The sequence below is a fragment of the Petaurus breviceps genome, unplaced genomic scaffold (genome assembly GCF_028583685.1).
Source record: "Petaurus breviceps papuanus isolate PSGF00001 unplaced genomic scaffold, PetGlider_PUasm1.0 90879, whole genome shotgun sequence".
Classification (NCBI taxonomy): Eukaryota; Metazoa; Chordata; class Mammalia; order Diprotodontia; family Petauridae; genus Petaurus; species Petaurus breviceps.
Window position 1 is genome coordinate 11,659,798 of NW_027187368.1, and position 24,267 is coordinate 11,684,064.

Below are 24,267 nucleotides of genomic sequence, written 5' to 3' on the forward strand. Positions count from 1 at the left end.
AGAGGAATACAAATACTTTTATTCTACTTTTTATGACAACAAATTGACACTGAGAGGGAAAGTCATTTACTGTATTATAAATGTGGGCCAGTGGCAGAACTAATCTCTGAATTCAGGTCTCTAAGGTTACAGTCTTACTGAGGGGTGAACACATTCAGAAAGGTGTTTGAATGACTATCACTTTACACTCAGAGCCCTGCCAGGAATGTTCAGGAACCTGCTCTTACCTAGAGAGCTTATTGTTAAATTTTCAGTGTCAGCACATACACTACAAATCACAGATTGATCTATTGTTTTGTTGATTGCCTAGACTTAAAAAGTGATAGGAAAAAATGCTAAGGCATATTGAACTTAAAAGTGCAAATATATGTGTGTATAGGTATGTATCTATATCTGTCTATATGTATCTATAACTATATATCTTAATTATATTGGTCCTAGGGCTCATCATGGAAAGAACAGGGGACTAGGAGTCAGAAGACCAGATTTGAATTCTGCTTCTACCCATTACTGCCTAAATGACCGTTGGGCAAGTGACCTCACCCAGCCTGTTTCCTTATCTGTAAAGTGAAAAAACTAGTCACTAAGGTCCTTCTAGTCTAGATCTAAGAACTAAGACCTAGAGCTAGTAAAGTGATTAGTTTAAGGCAGGGGTGGGAAATGATTAGCCTAACTCTATCCGATTTGTTCTGTGAAGTAAAAGGACCTCATTTGTAGACCTAGAGGGCTGCATGTGACCTCAAGGCTGCAAGGTTCCCCACCCCTGCTTTAAGGTCACACAGAGAGTAAGTATCAGAGCTAAGAATCAAAAGATCCAAGTTGTGGGGTTAATGGATTCCCAATTAAGAGCTTTTTTACTAGTATAGGAATTCTTAAATTGGGTTCCATGGGTCTCCAAGGAGTCTGTGTATAATTTTTAGGGGGTCCATTAATTTGTTTTTTGAAAATTTTGATAACTATTTTTATATAATTGGCTTCCTTGGTAAGATTGTATATGTAAACCTGTATATTGTGCATTTAAAAATACTATTTGGAAAGGATGGCCATAAACTTCACTAGTTTGACAAAGGAATCCATGACCCAGAAAAGATTAAGCACTCCTACACTATACCACATTGTCACAAAGTCTAAAAGGTTGCAGCCTCAGGGCCCAAGTGCTGGTCCAGCCTGCTGATGGCCAGCTTCCAAATGTTTACTGATTTATTGGAGCACCTCTCTCCCTCCTTCCTCATTACCTCCACACCCTATACACTCATATTGCTCTTTGGTATCAACAAAAACCATACTTTTAACTGAACCGTAATTTTGGGTCAGCCTTGCCTATTTCTAATCTGCTTTTAGTCAACCAAGTACAAGCTCATGTCTTCCCAATCTGATAGCTACAGAGGACTGAGAACCAATGCAGTAACCTTGGATTTAGTCAAGATGCAACCCTAGTCAGAGCATAACTTCTTAATATCTTCTTTAAGGAGCTTCATAACAAAGAAGATATTCTCCCTCAGTGACCCTTCTGTACCTCCTCACAGATCAGTTAAAACTCTCATTTCCTCCCATTCTGAAATAAAGAATATCTGATTCAGAAATGTAACCTCTCTCTCCTTCTTGCTACAGTGCCTTTTAATTAGGCCTATAAAGACTCTGGAGATTATAGCATTTGCTTTTTTTGTAGTGTGTTCTGGAAAATTACTGCAATTGGACTAAATCAAAAAAGGTTATTCAACATGCAGCATTTTTCGATTGTATTAGGGTGTTGGCTTTTCTTATAATTATGTGTAAAGCAAGCAGAGCATGCACATTCTTTAGAAGACTATTGATGGGAGCGAAACAATTTCGTCCTTACTCAAGTCAAGTGCTAAAATTGGAGGAGAGAGATATTTCAAAAAGGACAGAACTTCATGTTCTTCTGTTTCTGTAGATCACATGGGAAACTATTTGTAAAAGGGTATGGGGTGGGGTTAGGGGAGGGCTTTCCTCAGACATAGCTAAGTTGGCAAAGTGCCTAGAGCCCTGGACCTGGAGTCATGAAGGCCAGAGTTCAAAATCAGCCTCACACACTTACTAGCTTTGTGACCCTGGGCAAGTCTTGGTCAGTTTGAATTTCCTCCCAGGCTCATTGTGAGAATAAAATTAGATAATATTTAGAAAGCACTTTGTAAACCTCAAAGTAGTATGTAAATGCTGGCTATTTTTATTACCTGGTGTTTTTGCAGAAGTCACCCTTATAAAGTCAAATTTCCTATGCTAATTTTATTGATCACTCTTGGTGCAGTTCAAGTACTTCTCTCAATTCTTTGAAAGGAGAGAAGAGAAAAAAAGCCCCATATTCCTTATTTTCTTCCTACTCTAACATCCTATGTGACTTTAAGGTTCCTTCTAGGTCAAATATTTTTTGTTCAGAGGTCCCTCCCAACTCTGACCTTCCAAGCTCTGATAGCCTATGTCCTAATGTCCTTCCAGCTCTTTCTGTGCATCGGGTTCCCTTCAAGGTCTGTCATTGTCTTTGCTAAGGGCTCTCCTAACTTTTGGATATTCTATGTCCTTTCCAGCTCTAAAATTGATGTCTCAAGGTCTCTTAACTCTAACATTCCCTACGATGACTAATTAAACATTATAGTTTGAAGGCGGCTAGGTGGCACAGTGAGTAGAGCGCTGGCCCTGGAGTCAGGAGGACCTGAGTTTAAATCCTGCCTCAGACACTTAACACACACACACACACACACACACACACACACACACACAACTAGCTGTGTGACCTTGGGCAAGTTACTTAACCCCAAATGCCCTCCAAAAAGCAAAACAAAAACAGCAAAAAGAAAACAGTATAGTTTGTTCCCTTTTGGTGCATTGGTGTGCTAGGGACTGACTCTATGACCAAACATGCTGGAATTCCAATGCTATGTGGAATATTAACTATTATCACTTAATGTATCAGGGGTTCATGCACAGAGCTATTGTCTATGCTGTGTAACAGATATGCATTGTCATATATGATTTGAAAAGGTGTTTGGATGAGGGCCTTAGCACATATAATGGTGATGTTGCTGTACACTTACATAAGCCTTCTCTGTACCTGAAGCTCTTCATAGCCTCTAGCATGGTCACGAGTGTCCTGAAGGGTGCCAAGTGTACCCATAAGTGTTATTAGAAGCCCTGAGGCAAAGAGAAGCTAAGTACCTCATACTGAATCCAACTGGGAAGCTAGAATCGGCCACACAGTCAAGGACAGTATTCTGGAAACCAAAGCTGATTTCAACCTTCCGGCAACTCTTTCAGCCTCCTTTGTCGGAATAGCAGTGGTGGGGCAATGTATTATAGTGGAAAAAAGTCTGGCCTTGGAATTAGCAGAACTGAGTTTAAATCCCAACTTGGACATTAGCTGTATGGCCATGAGCAAATCACTTAAATTCTCTAAGCCTTGGGTTCTTCCTCTGTAAAATGGAAAAATCATACTTGCATGATTTATTTCGCAAATGCTTTGAGGAAAGCATCTTATAAATGTTGAAAGACCATGTGAAATGAATTATTATTCCCATAATTCTTCATATAACAGAATCAGAGATTGTTTAGCCTGCATTTTTAAGGTCCCTTCCAGTTCTAGAAAGTTTCTACCCCACTGCCTTATTTCTAAGTCTGACTGTTTTTCAAATCCCAGCTCTTATCCCTTAGTTCTGTCCACCTTAATCTCGGCTATAACCTCAAAGTACTCAGTTGACAATTGACTGTGTAGGACTGTTATCATCATTCTCAAAGCCCATCTTCTACAAGTGGTCTTTTCTGCCCCTTCCCCTACATCCAACAGCTACCACTAGTTCTTCATTGCCTCCCACATTAGAATGCATGCTCCTGGAAGGCAGGTAGTAGGATTTTTTTGGTTTGTTTGTTTTTGTCTTTTTGTGAATCCCTAGCACAATGCTTGGCATAGAGTAAGCGCTTAATAAATACATGTTGACCAATTTCTATGTTCTTTAATTTTTCCTTTGTTTATGTGTTATCCTATAGCACAGGCTCTGGAGCTACTTTCCCAACCTCACATTATCATTGACAGGTCAGGTCTCCAGAGCTTGGCTTCTAGATCTCCTTTTAGGGTTTATGGATAGTTCTGAGTGGCTGTGGTGGGGGTGGGGGATATCACTCAAAAGACCCATCAGTGTGCTTCTTCCTACAAACCATTGCCCCCCTGTCCCTGCAAAAGTCTGTGACATACTTTTCCTCCAAGTACTTATAGAGTGCAGGGGAGAGTAGGCTCAAGTTTAGGCCATGCATGGCAAAAATTTCCACTATAAATATTGGGGTAACTCATTTTCTAGAAGTTATTTCACTAGAGTCCTTCAGATGTTCCCCTTACGTGTGGTAATTTTCTGCTGAGCTTATAGAGCCTTGAATCTGCCTTTCTTTATCAAGTCCAGTCTATCCTTTACTCTGATGTAGGCATTGTCACTGTTAGCTAGGAGGCTGATGGCAATGGTCTACATCCTCTGATTATTCCAAGTTTGCAAGATCCTCATCTAGTTAAGGTTAAGAATGAGGCATTCTCATTCCACCCCTCCTGCCCTCAAGGAAAAAAAAAATATTCTTTCAGGCGCTTGGATGGAGGCTTCAATCAATAAGCTGATAGACAAATCTCCTTGATTCATACTAGCTTGCCCCACTGCTGCAAGGCTGAGTCCATCAACCAATCCAAATAGTGCAAACTGTGCAATCCAAACTGTGCAATATCATGCCAGTACATGGACTGTCTTTCAAAGACAATTAAATTGTCTTTTTAAACTTAATCTAAAGCCAATGATTGATTGATTCAATGGAGGTGTCTAGGTCTTATTCATATCTAGGTATATTCCCACCTAGTTAAAATCTTGTCATTTACTTTAAGTGGGGTGAAGATACTGTTTAGACTCACCTTCTCTGTTATATCTCTCCCATAGATCTTAAGCTCCTTGAGGCAGAAGACTGTTTCTTATATATCTCTGTATTGTCCACAAAACAGTGATGTTGTCTTTCTTTCATATACTACCATTCGTTTTGCTATTCCCCAGTGTGATGGGCCTCTACTTTATTCCTAGTTCTTAGCTTCTACAAAAAATTCCACTATAAATATTTTGGTGTATACAGAGATTTTGCTTCCTTGTGGTATTTGCCTAACAGTGGAATCTCTGGATCAAAGGATATAAACATTTTAGTCACTTTCTTCAAATGATTCCAAATTGCTTTCATGGCTCCACCAACAGCTCCTGTCTTTCTGATTCTACTCTGTGACTGACTAATTTCATCTTTGGTCATTTTTGTCATTTTGCTAGATGTAAGTTGAAACCTAAGCTGCTTGTGTGCATTTCTCTTATTATCAGTGATTTGAAGCGTTCTTTCATATGGTTGTTTTCTTCATTTGTGAACTACCTATTCCTGGTGTTCTTTTCACTGAACAAGTGTATTATGCTTTTTCTACCCTCTGCCAGTTAAATTCTAAAAACACACATGGTGAAGTGGAGAACTGAGGCAATTATCCCTTTAACTCAGACCCCTAAAATAGTTTCACTTGGAATATTCAGATTAATTGAGACTAAAGTTTTTTCCCCCCTGAATAATTACAGTTCTCTGTCAAACAAGCAAAATGTTTTCATTAAGAGCTATTCTAATTTAAAGCAAGCCAATTTAGGAATTGAGTGGGTTTTTTTCTCTGTGTAAACCAAATAATTCACTCATTAAAGGATCTTTCATCTATTCCTGAACAAAATGGATTACAATGTAGTATCATTGATAAGGTCACTCCTACTGTTCTCCAAGCCTTCTTTCCATTCCCTAATCTAATCTAATTCCTGAATCAGTTTTGCCTGAGACACCTTTACCCAGAGCTTTACTATCACTTTCACTGCTCCCCTATGGCTCTGTAACATAGGTCAAAAACATCCTCTCCATTTTACAGACGTTAAAATCCAGACCTCTAAGAGTCACTAAATGATTTGTCCAGGATGGTAAAAGAAGGCAGGGCAAAATGAACAAAAGAAAGATTTTATCCAATTTCTCTTCTTGATGTTTTCATACTTCCTCTTTCTTCCATCTCTTTTTCTATCTCCTTGTATTCCCATCAATTACCTTCCCACCACATGGGTAATAATTAGCTTTTCCCAGCTGATATTGTCCCCCTCATTACCCCAGAGTGGAACCAACCCATTCTGTGAGCTGCAATGATTACTCAACTGGTTGAAATCCTTTCTCTAGTAGTAACAACCAAGAGTGAAGAAGTTGACTCATTCATTCCATTCCATTTCCTTGAATTTTCTCTGACCAAAATATCAGGTATGTTTTGTTGTTTAGTTGTTTAAATTGTGTCTGACTTTTCATGACCCCATTTGGGGTTTTCCTGGCTTTTACTTTTTTATTTTTGCCATTTCCTTCTCCAGCTCATTTTACAGATGAGAAAACCAAGGCAAACAGCATTAAGTGACTGCTCAGGGTCACACAGCTGTAAGTGTCTGAGGTCAGATTTGAACTCAGGTGCTCCTGACTTCAGGGCTGTCTCTCTATCTACTATTCCACCCAGCTGTCCAAGGTATATTTAATCTCTGCAAATCACATCTTCCCTCTCCCCAACCCCCACCCCCAGCCCCCTTTAAATCCTCTTCTCTGAGCAGTGTTGTTTTGTTTTGTTTCTTTTTTCCCTTCCTGACATTGCTTTATCAGTACTCAAGAATAAGGCAGTCTGTGGAAAGAGCCTTGGTCTTTGAGTGGGAAGACTTGAGTGTAAGTCTTGGCTCTGTTATGTATTCGATATAAGACCTTGGTCAAGTCTTTTCACACCTCAGTCTCACTTTCTACATTTTCAGATGGAGATAATAATACTTAAGCTACTTGCCTCACTGGGTTGTTATCAAAAGGAGGAAGATTCTTTGTAAATTTCAAAGCTATGGAACGAGTTATTATTACTGTTATTCAGATTTTAATTGGCAATGCATATGTTGTGTTTGGTTTTAATTTTTAATTTAAATGTAAATATTAAAATTAAAAATTAATTTTAATGTTACAAATTTCAACGAAGGTACACTTGTGAAATTATGGAGACAACATGTTACTAGTTCAAAGTATGTTGATTTGAAATCAAAGGACCTGGACACAAATCCCTACTATGCTAATTACTGCCTGTGTGACATTACCTCTCTGGGACTCAGTTTACTCCTCTGCCAGGTAAGGGAGTTGGTCTAGATAATGTCTAAAGTCCCTTCTCGATGTATCTACTGTGACCATCCTTAACTTACTTATAATAGTCTCACATAGTGGCTTTCACTACTTCTGAATAAAATAAATGAGTAAATAGATATGGAAAGTACAATTCCAAATTGAATTTAAATCTGCTTTTATCACCTTCTATAGAATATCTCCCAGTGGATAAAGAAAAGAAAACCTAAATGGCTTTGTAATATAAAACAACTTCCAACATTTGCTGTGAGAAAAAGATTTAGTGTAAATAAGAAAGGTACCCAGTAACAACATCCAGGAAATGCTATTAGCCAAATGCATTCCATCCTTGTTCCTTCCCCGCAACCTCCTTCTGTGTCTATACCCCCCTGGATTAAAGTTTCTGTAAAAGTCATAGAAGGGAAGGTCACTTCTATTTCATCAGCATCAGGGGACAGTAATGACCCTTTAAAAGAGCAGTTCACGTTGAGTGAAAAGTGAGATGACATACACATGGGGAGAATAATATTTTCATTCTGAAGGAGGCAGCCTCCTCAGACCAGTCTAACAGTAATCTTGCCTCCTCTTCTTTTTGGGCTGGGCCCGAGGCAACTTCCAAATGCACAGACATCTTGGGTTTTTCAGTGATCATTTCTTGCACGGCCAAATGCGTTTTCAGACATGAAATAGGATAGAGGTACACTGCCTCTCCTTAAAGAGCATAAAGGGCAAGTTGATACTAAGGTACTTATGCAAGATGGATGTAAGAAAACAAACCTATCTCTCTCTCAGCCTCCTGCACTCTTGGTGTCTGATGCAAAGGACAAGAGTTTACCACTAGCACAGCCTTCAGCGTTTTCAGCTTTGTTTCTGATGCCCAGAGAGAAACACCTTTTCATAAACATCTTTGGTGGTGGTGTTTTGCGTGTGATTGTGTTTGCAGTTTTGCAGGAAGAAAGTGATCGTATAGCTCCAGGGATGCAGTTATCAAACCAATCACAGTCATTATAATTAGAAACCCAACTAAGAGAAAGCTGAGCATGAAATACATCCGCAGAAGATCTGAACGGCATGCATTACACCCCATGTTTGATAGTCTTTGAAGACGGCCAGTTAAATATATTTCGGGAGAACAAAAGGATTTGTTGTTTATTTAAATATATGTTTGGCCAATTGCATCAAAGGTTTATCAGCAATTGAGAGGAAAAGAGAAAGACGGCCTCTATTAACCGCTGGTGACCAGCTGCTATAAAGCAGCTGCCTAAAGCCGGCTTAACTGGTTATTAAAAACAACAGCAGTGTCCACTAGACACTAATTTAAGCTGGGCCTGCTGTGGCCAAGCTAGAGGAGAACTGAGGCAATTATCCAGACAATTCAGGGAGAAAAAGGAAGCTCAATAGCTATGCCTCGATTTCTTTGAAAAAGAGGCTATTTTTTCCCCTCCTCTTGAATTTTCTGGATTATGCTCAGAGAAGTTGTGCATCTTAACCTAACCCCAAACCCTGAAGCCTTTCCCTGCGTCCTCCCAACTGGAGTAGATGGTGAGGGGTGGGTGAGCAGTCAGAACACAAGAACTTTGACAGGGGCCACGCCGGGCGCCGGCCTCGAACGCATCCAGGGAGACTGGGTCTAGTTCTCTTCCTTCCCCACGCCCCTTCTCCTCCTCTCTCCTCCCCTCTCCCGGGGCTAGACTGTATCACCCCGTCTCCTGGCAACTGGAGGGCGCTAGGAGGGACGTCATTTCCTGAAGATCCCGCGGCAGGGGGAGGTGGGGGGGCAGGGGGCGGGGTGAGGGCTGAGACGTCGGAACTAGCTGGAAGCAGAGGCTGGTGCTGGAGCTCGGGGGGCGGGGAGCTCAACAGTTAGCAAAAGTGCCCCGCTGCCTACCTGGGGAGGCGGCGAGCGCCGGAGCGGCCTCGGAGCAGTTTCTCCTGCTCGTGGGACAGCTCCAAGGCACTTTGGGCGCCGGTTCCCCTTTGCACTTTGGAGGCAGGGATCCCTCCCTCCACTTTTCCCCAAATTTGCATTTTGGGGAACCTTTCGCGGAGAACGGTCCTGGGCTGCGGACATGCCCCGAGATCTTTGTTTGACAGCTCGGGACTCGCTCAGGCTGCTTTGCCGGAGGCTTCGGGAGTAGAGCCCGCAATTGAGAGGGTGGGGTCCCCCAGGCCAGGGAGAAGAAGTGGCCTGGCTGGGGGAGCCCGGGAATGGTTTGACTTGGGAAGGAGGTCCAGTGCTGCAAAATCTCCAGCCTCCAGCCCCATCCAGCCTCCAGGGCTCCCCGCTTCAGAGCGAACCCGAGGTCGGGAGATGAGCACCCAGCTGGACCGCCTGTCGGTGACCTCGTCCTCCACCGGCTCTTTGGGCTCGGCGGCCGGGGCGGCGGCTGGCTCGGCTGGCAGCGGGCTCCGGCTGCTGTCGGGCAACGTGCGCAAGCTGCACCATGCACTCAACTTGCTACTGAGCGATGCGGAGCGGGAACAGTTCACCCATTGCCTGAATGCTTACCACTCGCGGAGGAACGTCTACGACCTGGTGCGAACCCTGCGCCTGCTGCTTGACAGCCCGGACAAGCGGCAGCTGCTCCCCATGCTGCGCCTGGTCATCCCGCGGTCTGACCAGCTGCTCTTCGACCAGTACACGTCTGAGGGGCCCTATCTTAAGTCCCACATCGTATCGGCCCCTGGGGGCGCCAACGGGGCCGGCCTGGGTCTGCTGGACGGTGCCACTGCTGCCTCTCCTCTTCCTCCGGCTGCCTACTGGCTCCCGCAGCCCCAGTCACTGTCCAGCCGACAGTCCCAAGTGGACTTCGGCTCTGGCCCCGAGGGGGCGCCCCTGGAGGAGCTGCGCGGGGAGGTCCGACTAGTAAGTCTTAGGAGAAGCAAGACCAATGAGGGTCTCGGCTTCAGCATCCGAGGTGGCTCTGAGCACGGCGTGGGAATTTACGTATCCCTGGTGGAACCAGGCTCCCTGGCGGAGAAAGAAGGGCTAAGGGTGGGCGACCAGATCCTCAGAGTAAACGACAAGTCTTTGGGCCGAGTGACCCATGCTGAGGCTGTCAAGGTAGGTGGAAGAGGGACACACAGGCAGCCTTGGATCCAGGATCAAAATATTGACTTAAAATTCCCTGCTAATTTGGGGGTAGGAGGATAACATAGGGATTAGCCATTCCCTGGCAGAAAGTTTTTGGTGAGCTCTTTAGTGTCTGGTAGAGTGTATGGAGAGATACTTCATCCTAGTGATATCCACCACTGCTCTAATAGCCAAGTTTGTCTTGGCTCCTGTTTAGGGGTGAGAGCAGTTTTCTGAAGTCTGTCTGCCTGCCTGTCTACACCACTTGCAACTCACCACCCAGATACTGCTACTGCTTCCAAGATCCTTCGTGGAATCGTCTTGGGCAGTGCAGCCCCAGGCTTGGGTTCTTGGGAAACTGACAAGGAGAATAGACACCTGCTCTTTGTACTTCCTGTGCTATGCTCAGTGTTCCGTGACTCCTGCGTTCCAAGACAGCTTTCTAGTCTGCAGTGAATTCGATGCAGAATCCCCACAATAAAATCACAGACTTAGAATGTAGAACATATGATACTAGAACTAGAGATCTTCTGGTCAACTCCAGTAATTTTACAAAAGAGGAAACTGAGACCTTAAGAAGGGAAGTAACTATTAGCAGGTCTCAGGAAAAGTGGCAGAGCTGGACTAGAACCCTGGCCTCCTCAGCCTAGTGCAGAGTTTTTTCACTGTAGTTAGCAGTTGTTTCCTGTTCTCTCTCTTCTCCTCTCCTACCACCTCCCTCCCCAAACACCTCTGGGAGCATCTCTGCATTAAATTTCATAGAAGTTTATAGGATTTAGAGCTGGAAGGGACCCTAGTCCACCTCACTCCTGTTACAGGAGAGGAAGTGGACGCTCAGAGGTTAAATGACTTCAACAGCATCATTTGTCCTAAGTGGTAGAATCAGTATTTGAATCCAGGTTGGAAATGTCTTTTTAACTCCTCGAAGGAACTGGGCTTGTTGACCATGTCACACTAGTGATAGGAATCTCAAGTGGGTAGATTGAGCAAAATCTGTTCTGGGTACTCTTACAGGTTTTTTTCTTCTTCCCTCCTCTCTTCCGTTTTTCTTTCCCACCAGTTCATCTTTGCCCTTTATTTAGCACATCGTATATTTATAAAGAGATGGTCTGTTAACCTTACCTTTAAAGGTGTGTAGTTCACAGATGAAAAATGTATTCTTTGATGATGTGTGATCTAAGTGGTGATTTATACGTTCGTATGCAATTTTACTAGCAGCTTAAAGACTATCTGACTATTTCATCATTACAGAGGTGTGAAGCAGGAAATTTCCAGCTTTTTAAAGGGCTGAAAGAAAAGAAACAATAGGTTTAAACACTAGATCCACAGTCTGAATTGTGTGTTATTTCAAATTTGGTTTTGTGTTCCCAAATTTGAATAGTACAGTGAAGAAGAACACCATCTAGTTAGATGAAAATCTCTGGATCCTTGGAAAAGACTTGCTGGGCTAAGAGTGTTGCTATTAGACAGGAACCCAGAGCTTGGGACAACATAAACAGAGAAGGAAACTTGACAGAGTGCCAGCCCTTTAGCAAGGTTTATTTACCATTGGCACTTGGAAAGCACAATTTAAAATCACTGAGGCAGGTTCCTGAAGTTTCAAGGCCATTTTTTGGCAATGAGCAGGTACTTTATTTGAACCCAAGTTTCACGGTCAGCATTAGGAATGAGCCATGGTTGTAAATTCATTGTGTAGAGGGCTACCTTTCCTGAGCTGCTGTGGCCTGCACCTCAGTGTTCTCTAACTTGAATTCTAGAGCTAGACTGGAATGGCCATTTAGACACAATGAATCTTCTCTTCTTCCCTTTTAGTCTACATGGACCCATTGCTTCACCTGAAAGGTATTTTTGAAGCACTTAAAATGCAAAAAGCAAAATGAATAACCCTCTAAATCTCTATTAACATTTTGAAAACCCTGGAGAAATCCAGTACAGAACATATCCAATAGAGGATAAAGGTCTGATTTCAGTGAGAATGAAAACTCAATGTCTATATTGGAGTCAATAGAATGTCAGGGTTAGAAGGGGCTTTTGAGATCATCTAGTCCCATTCCCTCATTTTACCTTGAAGCCCGGAGAAGGGAAGTGACTTGGCCCAAGGTCATATAGCTTAAAAGCAGGACATGAATCCAGGTCTTCAGATTCCAAATTTGTTAAACCTTTCACTTAAAAAATACTGACTTTTGTACAACAACCAACCGACCGACTTTTAGTCTTAATGCCATTGGCATCTTCAGTTCTGAGAAATGTACAGGCAGAGTTGACCCTAATTTCCTAAAACTTAAACATTTAAATATGTCCTTTAAAGAACTATTAATTCTTTTCTATAAAGTTAGGATTTTTATCCATGTTAAATGGAAGCAGATGGAAATTTAAGGGACTATTTCACTCATAACTGTAAAATATTCCAGAACAAGATGTTTCCTAGATCTCCCCTCAAGGAAAGCCTAAAGTTCTTGGTGGCATGAGCTAGGTTAAAAGTGTCCAAAATCAACTACTTTCCCTTTTATAAAATGTTATGTCTTAAACTTTCATCTGCTGTGCCTAAAATGAGGTCTCATTTTTTCCACTTTACCTTAATCTCGTAAAATTAGTAGGAAAAATCTGCTGCCATATTTTGAATTCTGTTTCTCTTCCTTTGATGACAAATAAGAGGGCTCATTCTCAAAAATGTATTTTTGATATTAAAATTTGTTGCATGTGTCTATTTGGAGACTAGGGGTGAGTGCTCCAAACTCTTAGAAGCATCAATATCCACAAGAGAAAAGTTTCAGAAGTCAGGTCACACCCTAGATATGATGAGCCAGACTCTCACTCCCCTCACAAGTCCTTCTCTTCTCCAAAACCTTTTTGCAAAGTAGGGATTGCATGTGACAAGGTATTTTCATCTTTAACTGATAAAACAAGCATTGATCACCACCCAGAGGCAGGATGTTGGTGATGAATGTACAGTTCTATTGAGGTGCAGAGCCTCTCTTCTTAGAAAGCCTGTTTACCCTGAGGTAGCAATCACAAATCTAGATATCAGGACAAGCCTCTTATTTACAACTTCCCCCTAAACATTTTGACTTGGTTTTGATGAAACTCTCTTGAGTCAACAGCCACCACAAATCCCAGCTTTCTTTCCTCCCTTTGCTCTTCCTCTCAGTCTGTCTGACATACAGAGTCTAATCTGCTGGGATTTATTTTTTTCCACCTTTCTTTACTGTGCCTTAAGACAAAACTGTAGCCTACCCAAAAGAAAGTTGGCTGAAGACGTGATATTCTGAGAAGGGAATCTTGGCACTCAAACAACCTCACACTAAATCAGGAAATGGTGACATAAATTAATGGGCTGCATACTGTACCAGCTGGAAATTTATTCTTCTTCTCTGACCCCAAACATCAGCAATGGTGATATTTTTGAGCAAATGAGGTTTAAAACCAAACTAGGATTCTGGCACCGAAGACAGAATTGTGAAAGCTTACAAACAAATGTTCATGTCCATTGGTCTGTGAGCCTTGTGGTTCTGTGGGCATCAATGACCAGTGCTTCCAGGTGTTCCGTTGTACATGTTTCTTCTAAATTAAAATTAAATGACTTCATTACTGCTGCAGCTTTGCCACCAAGAAATCCCACAGGCCTATTGTAGTGTGAATGGTTTTATAAGTGAAAGTAACATTCCCTTTAATTTTAATTAGGCTTACTACAACCCCTTCCCTTCACCTCCTATAATATCCCAGGGAGCAATCAGTGAGTATTAATATGTCATTGTATTTGGTCTGGCCCTTTCTGAATTACAAATCTGTCAGCTGCCAATTTGTAGTACCAGGTTATCTGAGACCATTACAAATTATTACCAAATCTTCCTCCTCAGCCTGTGAAATGCTGTTTCCTCACTGGTCTCTTTCCCTTATTCAATTTGGAAACAGTACAGAACATTTTTATTTGCGCCCAAGAACTTCCCAGGGACTTAGCCCAGGGACTGGATGATTCTTGAGTATTAAGGACAATATTGAAAGGTTGCTACTAATAAATTTTTATTGTATTTATTTCCTATTGTACCACATCCAAGACAGTGGTGATTTTAGACATTTCTAGGGTCAATTGCTTTAATGAAATGATCCATTCAAATAGCTATCTATAGACACATACATATATCCATCATGTATATAAGTATGTGTGTGTATGTACACACACATACATGGCTCTGGTTGCCAATAGTTTTTTTGTTTTTAATTTAAATGTACTTCTTTATCAGCCTATTCTGTGGAGAGTAAATATTCTTTTAACTAATTATTTTTCTATTCTTTTGGGTCCTAATCAGAGGAATGCTTAGAATAGAAAAATAAAGACACTTTTGCAGGGGTGGGGGGTGGGGAGGACTGATATTTTTGCAACAAAAACAGTTTTGTCATTTTGCACTTTATATCTCTGCTTCTTTTAGGAATTGCTAATAATCAAAGCAGGAAACTCATTCATTTAAATATTTTAAAAATTTAGAATAATTCTAGTCATAGATGCTTTGTGTTTTAAAATCACTGGCATTTTCCTACCCCAACCATGGTCCAGTTTGCTGCTGTTTGTTAGCTACCATAGATGCATCATATGAATAGAAAGTTCAGTGAATCAGAGCTTTTAACCTCCAGTCATTTTTTTTATTCCCACAATTAAATGCTATCAGCCACAGAGCTAAACAAAGTAGCCAGCCAACTCTTATTGGCCAGGGTGTATTACATATTCAAGTATATACAATGTGAGGCGATACCCATGAACACATCTAGAGAGTGTGTGCACATTGCCAAAGGATTAATGATCATCTTCTTATAAGGACTGTTTATTGAAACAGGCTTAAGGGCTCTTGCTATATATGTCTGTTTCCAGAAAGATTCATTTACAACCCAGGAGGGAGTAATCTATCTTTCTTCCCTAGGAGACTCAGGGCAAGTCACTACAAGGACAGTAGGAATGTGATTAGCAGGGACTGTGTTTGTTTCTACCTCAAGTTAGCTGTAGGCTAAAACAAAAATCTTTCCTAACTGGATCTTGTTTTCCAGACATAAACCTCATGTTACCCTGAATTTAAACACAAACAGCCTCGATTGCCCTTTGGGTTCCTTCTTGGTTTTTCTGTGTTGAAGATATTTTAATTTTGGCAGTTTGGCAAGCTCACAGGGTGTCAGGATGGAATAAGGATCGTTTTACATTCCATTCCTAACAATTCTTGTTGGCCAGGATGGGTAGTACCAAGAGACAGGAACGTTTGTCTTTTGACTTTGCTATATTGAAATGATATAGAAAGGAAGAGACTGATTGTCTCAGGAACCATGGAATGTAGAGTCTGAAGGTGATGTGTGCCCAGTTTTCCTCAGAAAAACCACCTTATCACTTGCTCTCTATTAATCATACCCAACATGGCTAGAAGGTTGTCTGTTATCATGGAATGGTTTGGTTTTTTTTTTTAATGCTTGTTTTATATCAAGTTCAGAATAAAATAAAATTTAAAAATATATTCTGAACTTCATAAATACTAAGAAAAACCCATTTCCATGTACAAAGTAGAATGTGGAAAGAGGATTATATGTAAAATCACAAATCTTTATTACATATAGCTTGCCTTTTAAAAAGTACATAATAAATTCAACAGTTATTTTCAAAGCTATCTTGCTTGTTTTTTTCTTTCTAAACTTCTTTCTGTTCTCTTATGTGCATTAAAAATGTTTCAGTGATATTTTTCTCTTTTGACTTACCTTCAAATCCCCCCTCTTTTTTTTTTTTGCTTTTTTTTTGGAGGGGGGAAGGTAGGGTAAGTAAGGTTAAGTGACTTGCCCAAGGTCACATGGCTAGTTTTTTGTGTTAAGTGTCTGAGGCTGGATTTGAATTCAGGTCCTCCTGACTAACAAGGCTGGTGCTCTATTCACTGTACCACCTAGGCGCCCCATCCCCCCTTTATTTTGTATGTCAAAAAATGTATGTATCATTCTGTACCTCATCGTGTGACATTTTATGGCATGGAACATTGAAAACAGTCCTGGGTTTGGAGGCAGAGCACTTGAATTAAAATCTTGGTTCTGACAGTTAGTCCCTGTGTGACCTTGGACAAGTTATTTGATATCATCTCTGAGTCTTTAAAATGAGAGAATTGGGTACCTGGGGCCTCTTCTTGTTCCAAAGGGGTCATCCTCCCATACTAATGTATGGCAGTGTGGTGTAGTAGATTCGAATCCAAATCATCTAACTTCTGCTGCTTCCACTTAATAGCCATGCAACCTTAAGCACTGCTGTGATGTTCATTTTTCTCATCTGTGAAATGGGAATAATAACACTTGCATTACCTATCTTGTAGGGATATTTGACAGCTCAAATAAGAATGTACATAAAGTACATTTAAAGTGTAAGTGCTTTAGGAAAGTGAACTATACTCTTATGATGGTGGCTGTCCTTTTCATTTAATACAATATCTCCCCCAAACCCCCATTCCTGACAATGCTTTTGCAGAGAAGCGCTTTTCAAGTAAATGCAAGCAACTCTTGTAGCTGAGATCACCCAATTCATTTCCTTTGTCCCTTAAAACCCGAAATCATGCTTCCAGAAGTAAGTGGGCCTATTTCAGTAACTCTTCTGTCTCCAAGATTCCAAAATAGAACCATTTCTGCATTTGGAAACAATAAAAGATCCAATTTTAGGTGAAGTACATTTTCTGTACAAAGCATGGAAGATGTTTCAAAGTCTACTCTCAAGAAAGCAAATAACTCCCAAGTTTAAACTTTTCCTTCTATATTGAAATATATATTTAAGCTGATTGATTTTTTCAGCCCCATCCTCCTCCCTTCCCCTGTTGAGAATTACAGTGTTCTTAATGCTAAATTGGCCAAGGTTTCGCTTCAACTGGCAGTCCATTCTGGAACTATTTTTTTCCCCAATGCCCTGAGTGTGTGTATTAACAGCAATGCCTCAGCTCGGAATACTAAGCAAATATATCAGCCTGCAGTAAACAAAACCCGAGAGGCTGTGTCTGTGCAATGCTAGAAGAGCACCTGAATTAAAACAAAGACCTGGGCAGTCATCCAGATGTTTTATTTAAATGCCATCAAACATCTGGTCATTCCCAAAGTTCCAGATGCTTGACACTATGTAGAAAAAGCCCATAAGACAATTGGATTCCTCACTTCTACTGCTGAATGTTTTGGCATTATAGAGACACAGCCAGAGAGCTCTAACCACTCCCCTCCATTGCTATGCTAGATCGAATAAGATCTAAGATCACATAAGATAAGGGTAAGATCACAGGTTTGAGGTTAATCAATTCACTAGGGTATTCCACAGGTCAAAATAACCTGAAGCCTATCAGGCCAGTGTTTTATTCAAGACTGAAGCTATATATTGGTCTAAAAGTCAGAGGTCCTGTTGACTTAATAATCACTAGCATTGTTGGTTGAAAAAACTTCACATATATTGTCTCTTTTGATCCTCAGAACAGCCCTGGGTGGTATATATTATTGTAATCATTCTCACTTTTACAGATGAGGAAACTGAGACTGAAAAAGGTTAATTATTATTTTTATCAATCATAATAATAATGATACTACTACTAGTGACATTTATATATAGCTTACCATGTACCAGGCACTGTGCAAAGTACTTTACAATTATTATCTTATTTGATTCTCACAACAACCCTGGGAGGCTGCTGCTATCCCATTTTACAGATGAGGAAACTGAGGCAGACAAAGGTTAAAGGACTTATCCAAGGTCACACATTAGTGAGTATCTATGACAGAATTAAAACTTAGTTCTTTCTAACTCTTAAGTCCTGCATTCTGTCTACTATGCACTTCATTACTATAGTGATTAACTCTAAAATTCTCAAACCAAACATTGCAACATAGATACAATATTCTTTTCAGTTCAACAAAAATATTCAGCACGTGTGCGTACACACACACACACACATGCACACACACACACACACGTTCAGTCATTTTAGTCCTGTCTGACTTCCTGACCCTATCAGGGGATTTCTTGGCAAAGATACTGGAGTGAGTTGCCCTTTCCTTCTCTAGTTCATTTTATGGATGAGGAAACTGGGGCAAATAGTGCTAAGTGATTTGCCCAGGATCACACATCTAATAAGTATGTGAGGCCAGATTTCAACTCAAGTCTTCATGCCTGGTGCTCTATCCCTTTTGTCAGTTTGCTGCCCCACATAAACACACACGTATACATACACACACACACATATACAATATCATATACAGTATATATGCTATATATGCATATATAGGTATGAATATTAAATATATGTAATATATAAATGTGTGTATATTGTACTATACACACACCCACATATGCACACTGATGTTTGATGTCATTTAGACAAAACATATGGATGCCTGCCCAGGCTTTTCTATTTTCATCTAGGTACTCTTCTACAATTGCACAGTCACAGCCCCTCGGGTTTTGTTTACTGCAAGCTGATGTATTTGCTTAGTATTCAGAGCTGAGATGTTTCTGCTAATATATATGTGTATATATAACATCATACATAGACCACTATGCTGGACATCAGGAAAGATACCTTTTAGGAAAATAATGGTTCTTCCCTTCACACACCTTCCAGTCTAGCATAGGGACAAATCACATACTCAGATGATTATAATACACAAGAATATCAGAGCATTTGAGAGGTACAAAACAAAGTACTGTGTTAAGTTCAAGGGAGGAGGTTGTTACTGCTAGGAGTGAGATGGTAGTGGTCAGAATGGTATTTGAGCTTTAAAGGATGGGTGGAAATTTAACAGAGGTGGAGAAAGGAACTTTCTAGGCTAGGAAACAGTGTGAGCAGAGGCCTAAAAGTACAGGGTATATTCTGGGAACAGATTGGTCTAATTTGGCTGGAACATAGAATGTATAGAGGGGAGTGATGTGAGCTAAGTACAGGACTCCCCTAATTATAGAGGACCTTACATTACCAAGTAGAGATATTGGAACCTTATTTCGTTGGCGGTAGGGAGCTAATGAAGATTTTGTGGAGAAGAGTGATACGATTAGACTAAGAATGATTTTTTCTGGTGACAACATAAAGCAATTTGGAAGAGAGAGCTGAGGTAAAAAGACTCATTAGGAGTCCTTTTGATAATCCTGAAGAGTGGTAATGAGTATCTTCCCTAGGGAAGAGAGATGAGGACACAGATGCCAGATACGTTGAGGAGGTGGTATTGACAAGACTTGGTAATTGTTTGGCTGTGAGAGATGGGTAGGATGAGCCAAAGATATCATCAAAGTTCCAAAAATTGCAAACTGGGTGAATAGTAATGTTACCAACAGAAAAACCTAAGTAATAAGGTGCAGCAGCTTTAGGACAGTATTAGCCTTGAAAACCTTAGGCTGTGTCTTCACCAACCAACCAACCCCAGGCCAAAGCAAAACAGATGTTTAGGGGTAAAAATAAAAACCTTTAGGCCAGCTTGAAATGATGAAGATCCTCACTTATTTGTAGGACTATTCAACTCTCTACAGAGCTCCAGTCAGTACAGAAATGAATGGATCCATTGTGTAAGTTAAACTATCTTCTGCTATCTGTTTCTTCCTCATTGCAATCATAAAATCTTGTGGATAAATTGGACCTCAGATATTATTTTTTGTTTTTTCACCTTTTAATTATTTATGTGAGGCAGAAATAGAGACAGTGAAGTGGCAGAAATAAAGAACAAAAATGTTTACTATCTCCCTGGGAAAGAGCATTCCCCCCACCCTCGGCCCTCTAACTTTACTGTACCAGGATGCTTCCAAGGAATTGTGTAAGGTAGTTTAACTTCCTTTAAGTGGCTTTGAGAGGATAAATGATAATTTGGGACCCTTGGTAACTGTGCTCATTAAAAATAAAATCCCAAGCCTCCAAATTTTAATTTATTTAACTGAAATGATAACTAGAGCTCTCCATGAAGGGCTTCTGTATAACAGATGAAATCTTTGCTTCTCAAAGTTCAACACAAACTGGAAATCAATACAACCCTCAAAAAGATGCAGATCTATTTTTTTCCTAGCCTTCTTAGGTACTCATAGTTTTCATCAAATGTAGCTGGGTTCATAATACCAAGAAGAGACAATGCTCAATCCTTTGGTGCATGTTGAATCAGCATCACCTGTATTCTTTTATTCATCTTGTTAACTCCCAATCTCATTTCACACAGTGACTGTTGAAGAACTTTTTTACTTACCTCAAACCTCCACTTGTCTCTGCCCCTTTCTGTTTTGTATAAAGTGATCATGACTCCTGCTTAGTCAAGATGAATGCTGTCCAATGTGGGCCCTTCTCAAATCTACTCACACATATTTCTTTTCTTTTTTTTTTTTTTGGAGGGGGTAGGACAGGGCAATTGGGGTTAAGTGACTTGCTCAAGGTCACACAGCTAGAAAGTGTTAACTGTCTGAGACAAATTTGAACTCAAGTCCTCCTGACTCCAGGGCCAGTGCTCTATTCACAGTGCCACCTAGCAACTCCTCACCCACGTTTCAAAACTCTTGTGTTCTTCATTTTCTTCTCCTTCTCTCTAAGAAATTAATGCTTTTTTTCCTTATCAGTGCTAGTTCTTCCCTCTGGCCCCTCATACTGTCCAAATCCAAACAAAAATGATTTTTTAAAAATGCCTCTTGCGTACATAGTACTATCCTAGGCACTGAAGGGGATCTAAAATCTAATAAGGCACTTCCCTTGGCCTCTGGAAGCTCGTAATTTGGTAGAGGAATAGGATGCTAATACAGTTAAATAATGATACTGGCTAAGTGCATTAAAGAATTATTTTATTCAAGGTCTGAAGGGCAAGATCATCACTAACAGGGCATCAGGGAAACATCCCTGGAGAAGCTTTTGAGTTGGGCTCTAAAAGATGCGAAAGAATTCAACAGGTGAGGAAAGGGAGACAGAACATTTCAGACCCAGAGGAGAGAGATTTTTGTTCCATCAATCAACTAGCCTCCCTCCTCTTTCTTCAATCTTTTCCTTTTCAGTGGTTCCTTCCTGACTGTCTACACATATGCTTTGGTCTCCTCTATTGAAGGATAGAGACTGGTCCTGCAATTTCATTGGAATAGGGGACTCTTGGGTATGGAAACTCCTTCTACCAATGCAGATCAGCATCTTCACTGCAATTTAGAGTGTTGTATCCAGTAATGTCAGAAGTAGGATTTGAATGAAGAGCTTGGCTTTGAGGCTGGGTTTCTATTGACTATGCCCCTCTACCTCACTTATGTATCCTTAAAAAAAAAGTATACTAACCGTGTGACCTTGGACAAGTCACTTAACCCCAATGGCCCTGCCTTCCCCCCTCCAAAAAAAAGTACCTAAAACTCTACTACTCCCTTGAACTACTCTCCTATTTTTTTTCCTTCTCTTTATCTTCAGACATCTTGAAGAATCCACACTTGTTTTGCCTCATTAGTACCACCTAGAGATTCCTTAATTATTTTATCAGTATTGACTAGAAATGTCCTAATTGACAAATTCAGTGGCCTTTTATCATTCACCATTCTCCAGGAACTTTCCTTGTCTTCTTTCATCATTTAATGTAAACTCTACATTTTGCAGATGGAAACCTGAAGCCTAGAGATGAGTCTGGCTTGCCTAGAACCACACAGGCTATTTGTGGAAGAACCAAGACTGGAACTCAGGTCTCCTGACTTCCTTTCAGTCTTCTTTCTTTTTTTCCATCTTTTTTTTTAGTATTTATTTAGTATTTAATTTTTCCCCAGTTGCATGTAAACAATTTTTAACAGTCTTCTATTATGAGAGGAAAACCAGGTTATCACTAAGAATGTCCATCAAGGAATATTTCCAAGGGCTTCCATGAGCTAGAAAATAGCCATGTCATTTTGTTGGTGGTGGTAGTTCCTTTGTTAGATAGAGAGAGGAAATTTTCTTCATTCTTCCTGGTCTGGAGTCATTTTTGCCCAGTGTTCTTCAGAATATACAGGGCTGAAAAAGATATGTGGTAGGTTTTATAGCTTGGGAGATTCCACATCTGTATTCAGTACTTCTGAGACCAGGAAGAGTGGGTGAAGGAGAGGAAAGAGAAGGAAATAAATTGATGCCAAGTTTCTGGGAGGGAAAACTGAATGTGTTTCTTTTTTGAAGGCTTACAGCAGAAAGACAGAATTGAGGGTGGAAAGAATTCTGGAATGAGCGTCCGAATAGTCAGATTCTCATCCTAAATCTTCTACCACTGATTTGTTTTATGACCTTTGGCAAGTCAAAGCTTCTCAGGATCTCTGTTTTCTCATTTATAGAATGAAAGAATTGGACCATATGGCTATTAAATTCCCTTCCAATACAGATTCTATAAGACATCTTACAAAACTTGTTCTCCATCTTTCAGAACTCTTTTTCACTGCCTCTTCTTTATCATTCAGCCTTATAGAGGCTCTCTCTCTCTCTCTCTCTCTCTCTCTCTCTCTCTCTCTCTCTCTCTCTCTCTCTCTCTCTGTCTCTCTCTGTGTCTCTCTCTGTGTCTCTCTCTGTCTCTCTCTCTCTGTGTCTCTCTCTGTCTCTCTCTCTCTCTGTCTCTCTCTCTCTGTCTCTCTCTCTCTCTCTTTCTTTCTGTCTCTCTCTCCCTCCCTCTCTCCCTCTCCCTTCCTCCCTCCCTCTTTCCCCACCTTTTTTCTTTCTTTCCTTTCTCCATTCCTTTCCGTTCTCAGATAAATTAGTGGTTCAAAATCTTTTCTCACCCTCTTCCTCTCTAAACTCTTAGCTTAATTAACTCCTTTAGGATATCCTTTTACAAGAAGTTTTTGTTCACTTTATCCTCTCCCTCTCCCTCTTCTTATCCCTCTCTCTCTCCCTCTCCTCCCACACTTCCCCCTGTCTTCTTTTTATCTCCTTCTCTAGGCAACCTAGGCTATCTAATGCTGGGCTTCAACTGTCAGGTCTTTGCATATGACTCCTAAATTTGGTCCTGGCCTTGACTTCTCTCCTGACCTTTATTAGTCCCACATTTCTAACTGTCCACTGAGCATCTCCATTTGGTTAGCCTATCAACAAACTAAACTCAATAGGTTCTGAATATGGAGAATAATGCGTACCTTTTTTTTTTTGTCTGGAGAATATGGTAAATAACAGGGAGTAGTGGGGAATATGGAATACATTGGGGCAAATCAGAGAAGACTGAAATGCAATCCAAATAGCATGGACTTTTTTTGAAAGAGTGTTAGGGAACAGCAGGTACAAAGTATTACATGTATTTTCAGATGATGTAGTCACTGAGTTGGTTAGTTGTACTGTAACTGTTTTTATTACAGCAACAGCTTCTAGGATTGGGGCAGTATTCTGAGGAAATAACTAGCATGTGAATAACAAAAGACATCACTTTTAGAACTTAAAAAATTAATATTGATGATTTTGAGCTCTACAACTAAATAATTGTATTTTTTAAAGTATTTTTCTGTTCATGGTAAACATAGAAAGTCTGGCATCTGTATATTGTGGCCAAACAGATGGTATTTGACTGATGGTATTTTATCACAGAAGCCAGTACCTTCTTACTGATATGTTGAGTTAGGGATATTTTTTGTTTGTTTTTGTTTTTTATTTTAATAGCTTTACATCTATCTGATTTGTGGGCTTGGCTTATAATGAACGATTGATTTGTTGGTATAGAGTTTTGATCTCTAACTTTACCCCTGCGAATTCCCAATTAAGGGAAGGTCATTCATCTTTCCCTAAGAATTGAAGGGAAGTAGTAAGGGAGTGAAGGCTTGGCAATAGGTAATGAGTACAGGGAATTCCATCAATTTCTTCACTTAGTGGACAGAGAAAATGTTATTGACATAAACAGATCCTCCTGAAGGATGGAATGTCACAGACATTGATCCCAGAAAATAAAAGACTGCATTGCAAATCCATCCATTGGTAGCTACAAGCTATTATGTTTGAGACTTACTGGATCTAGTTATTCCTTTAAGAGAAAGGAATCAAGAAAAAACTTTTTAAAGTGATTAACTTAAATAGTAAAGGACTAAAAGCCCAGCTTGGTGGGTAATTGAAGAATTGCAT

The 24,267-nt window shown here is 40.5% G+C and overlaps 1 protein-coding gene across 5 annotated transcripts in view; it reads left to right on the top strand.

Annotated features, from left to right (window-relative positions):
* The first annotated feature begins 8,967 nt into the window (after nucleotides 1-8,967).
* The window catches only part of WHRN (whirlin), a 141,693-nt gene continuing 126,393 nt past the window's right edge, over nucleotides 8,968-24,267 (top strand). For all 5 annotated transcript variants that reach the window (XM_069073841.1, XM_069073843.1, XM_069073844.1 and 2 more), the window contains exon 1: nucleotides 8,968-10,231. In XM_069073841.1, the coding sequence (XP_068929942.1) occupies nucleotides 9,479-10,231 (753 nt within the window). In that variant the 5' untranslated portion in view covers nucleotides 8,968-9,478. The remainder of the gene's footprint in view (nucleotides 10,232-24,267) is intronic.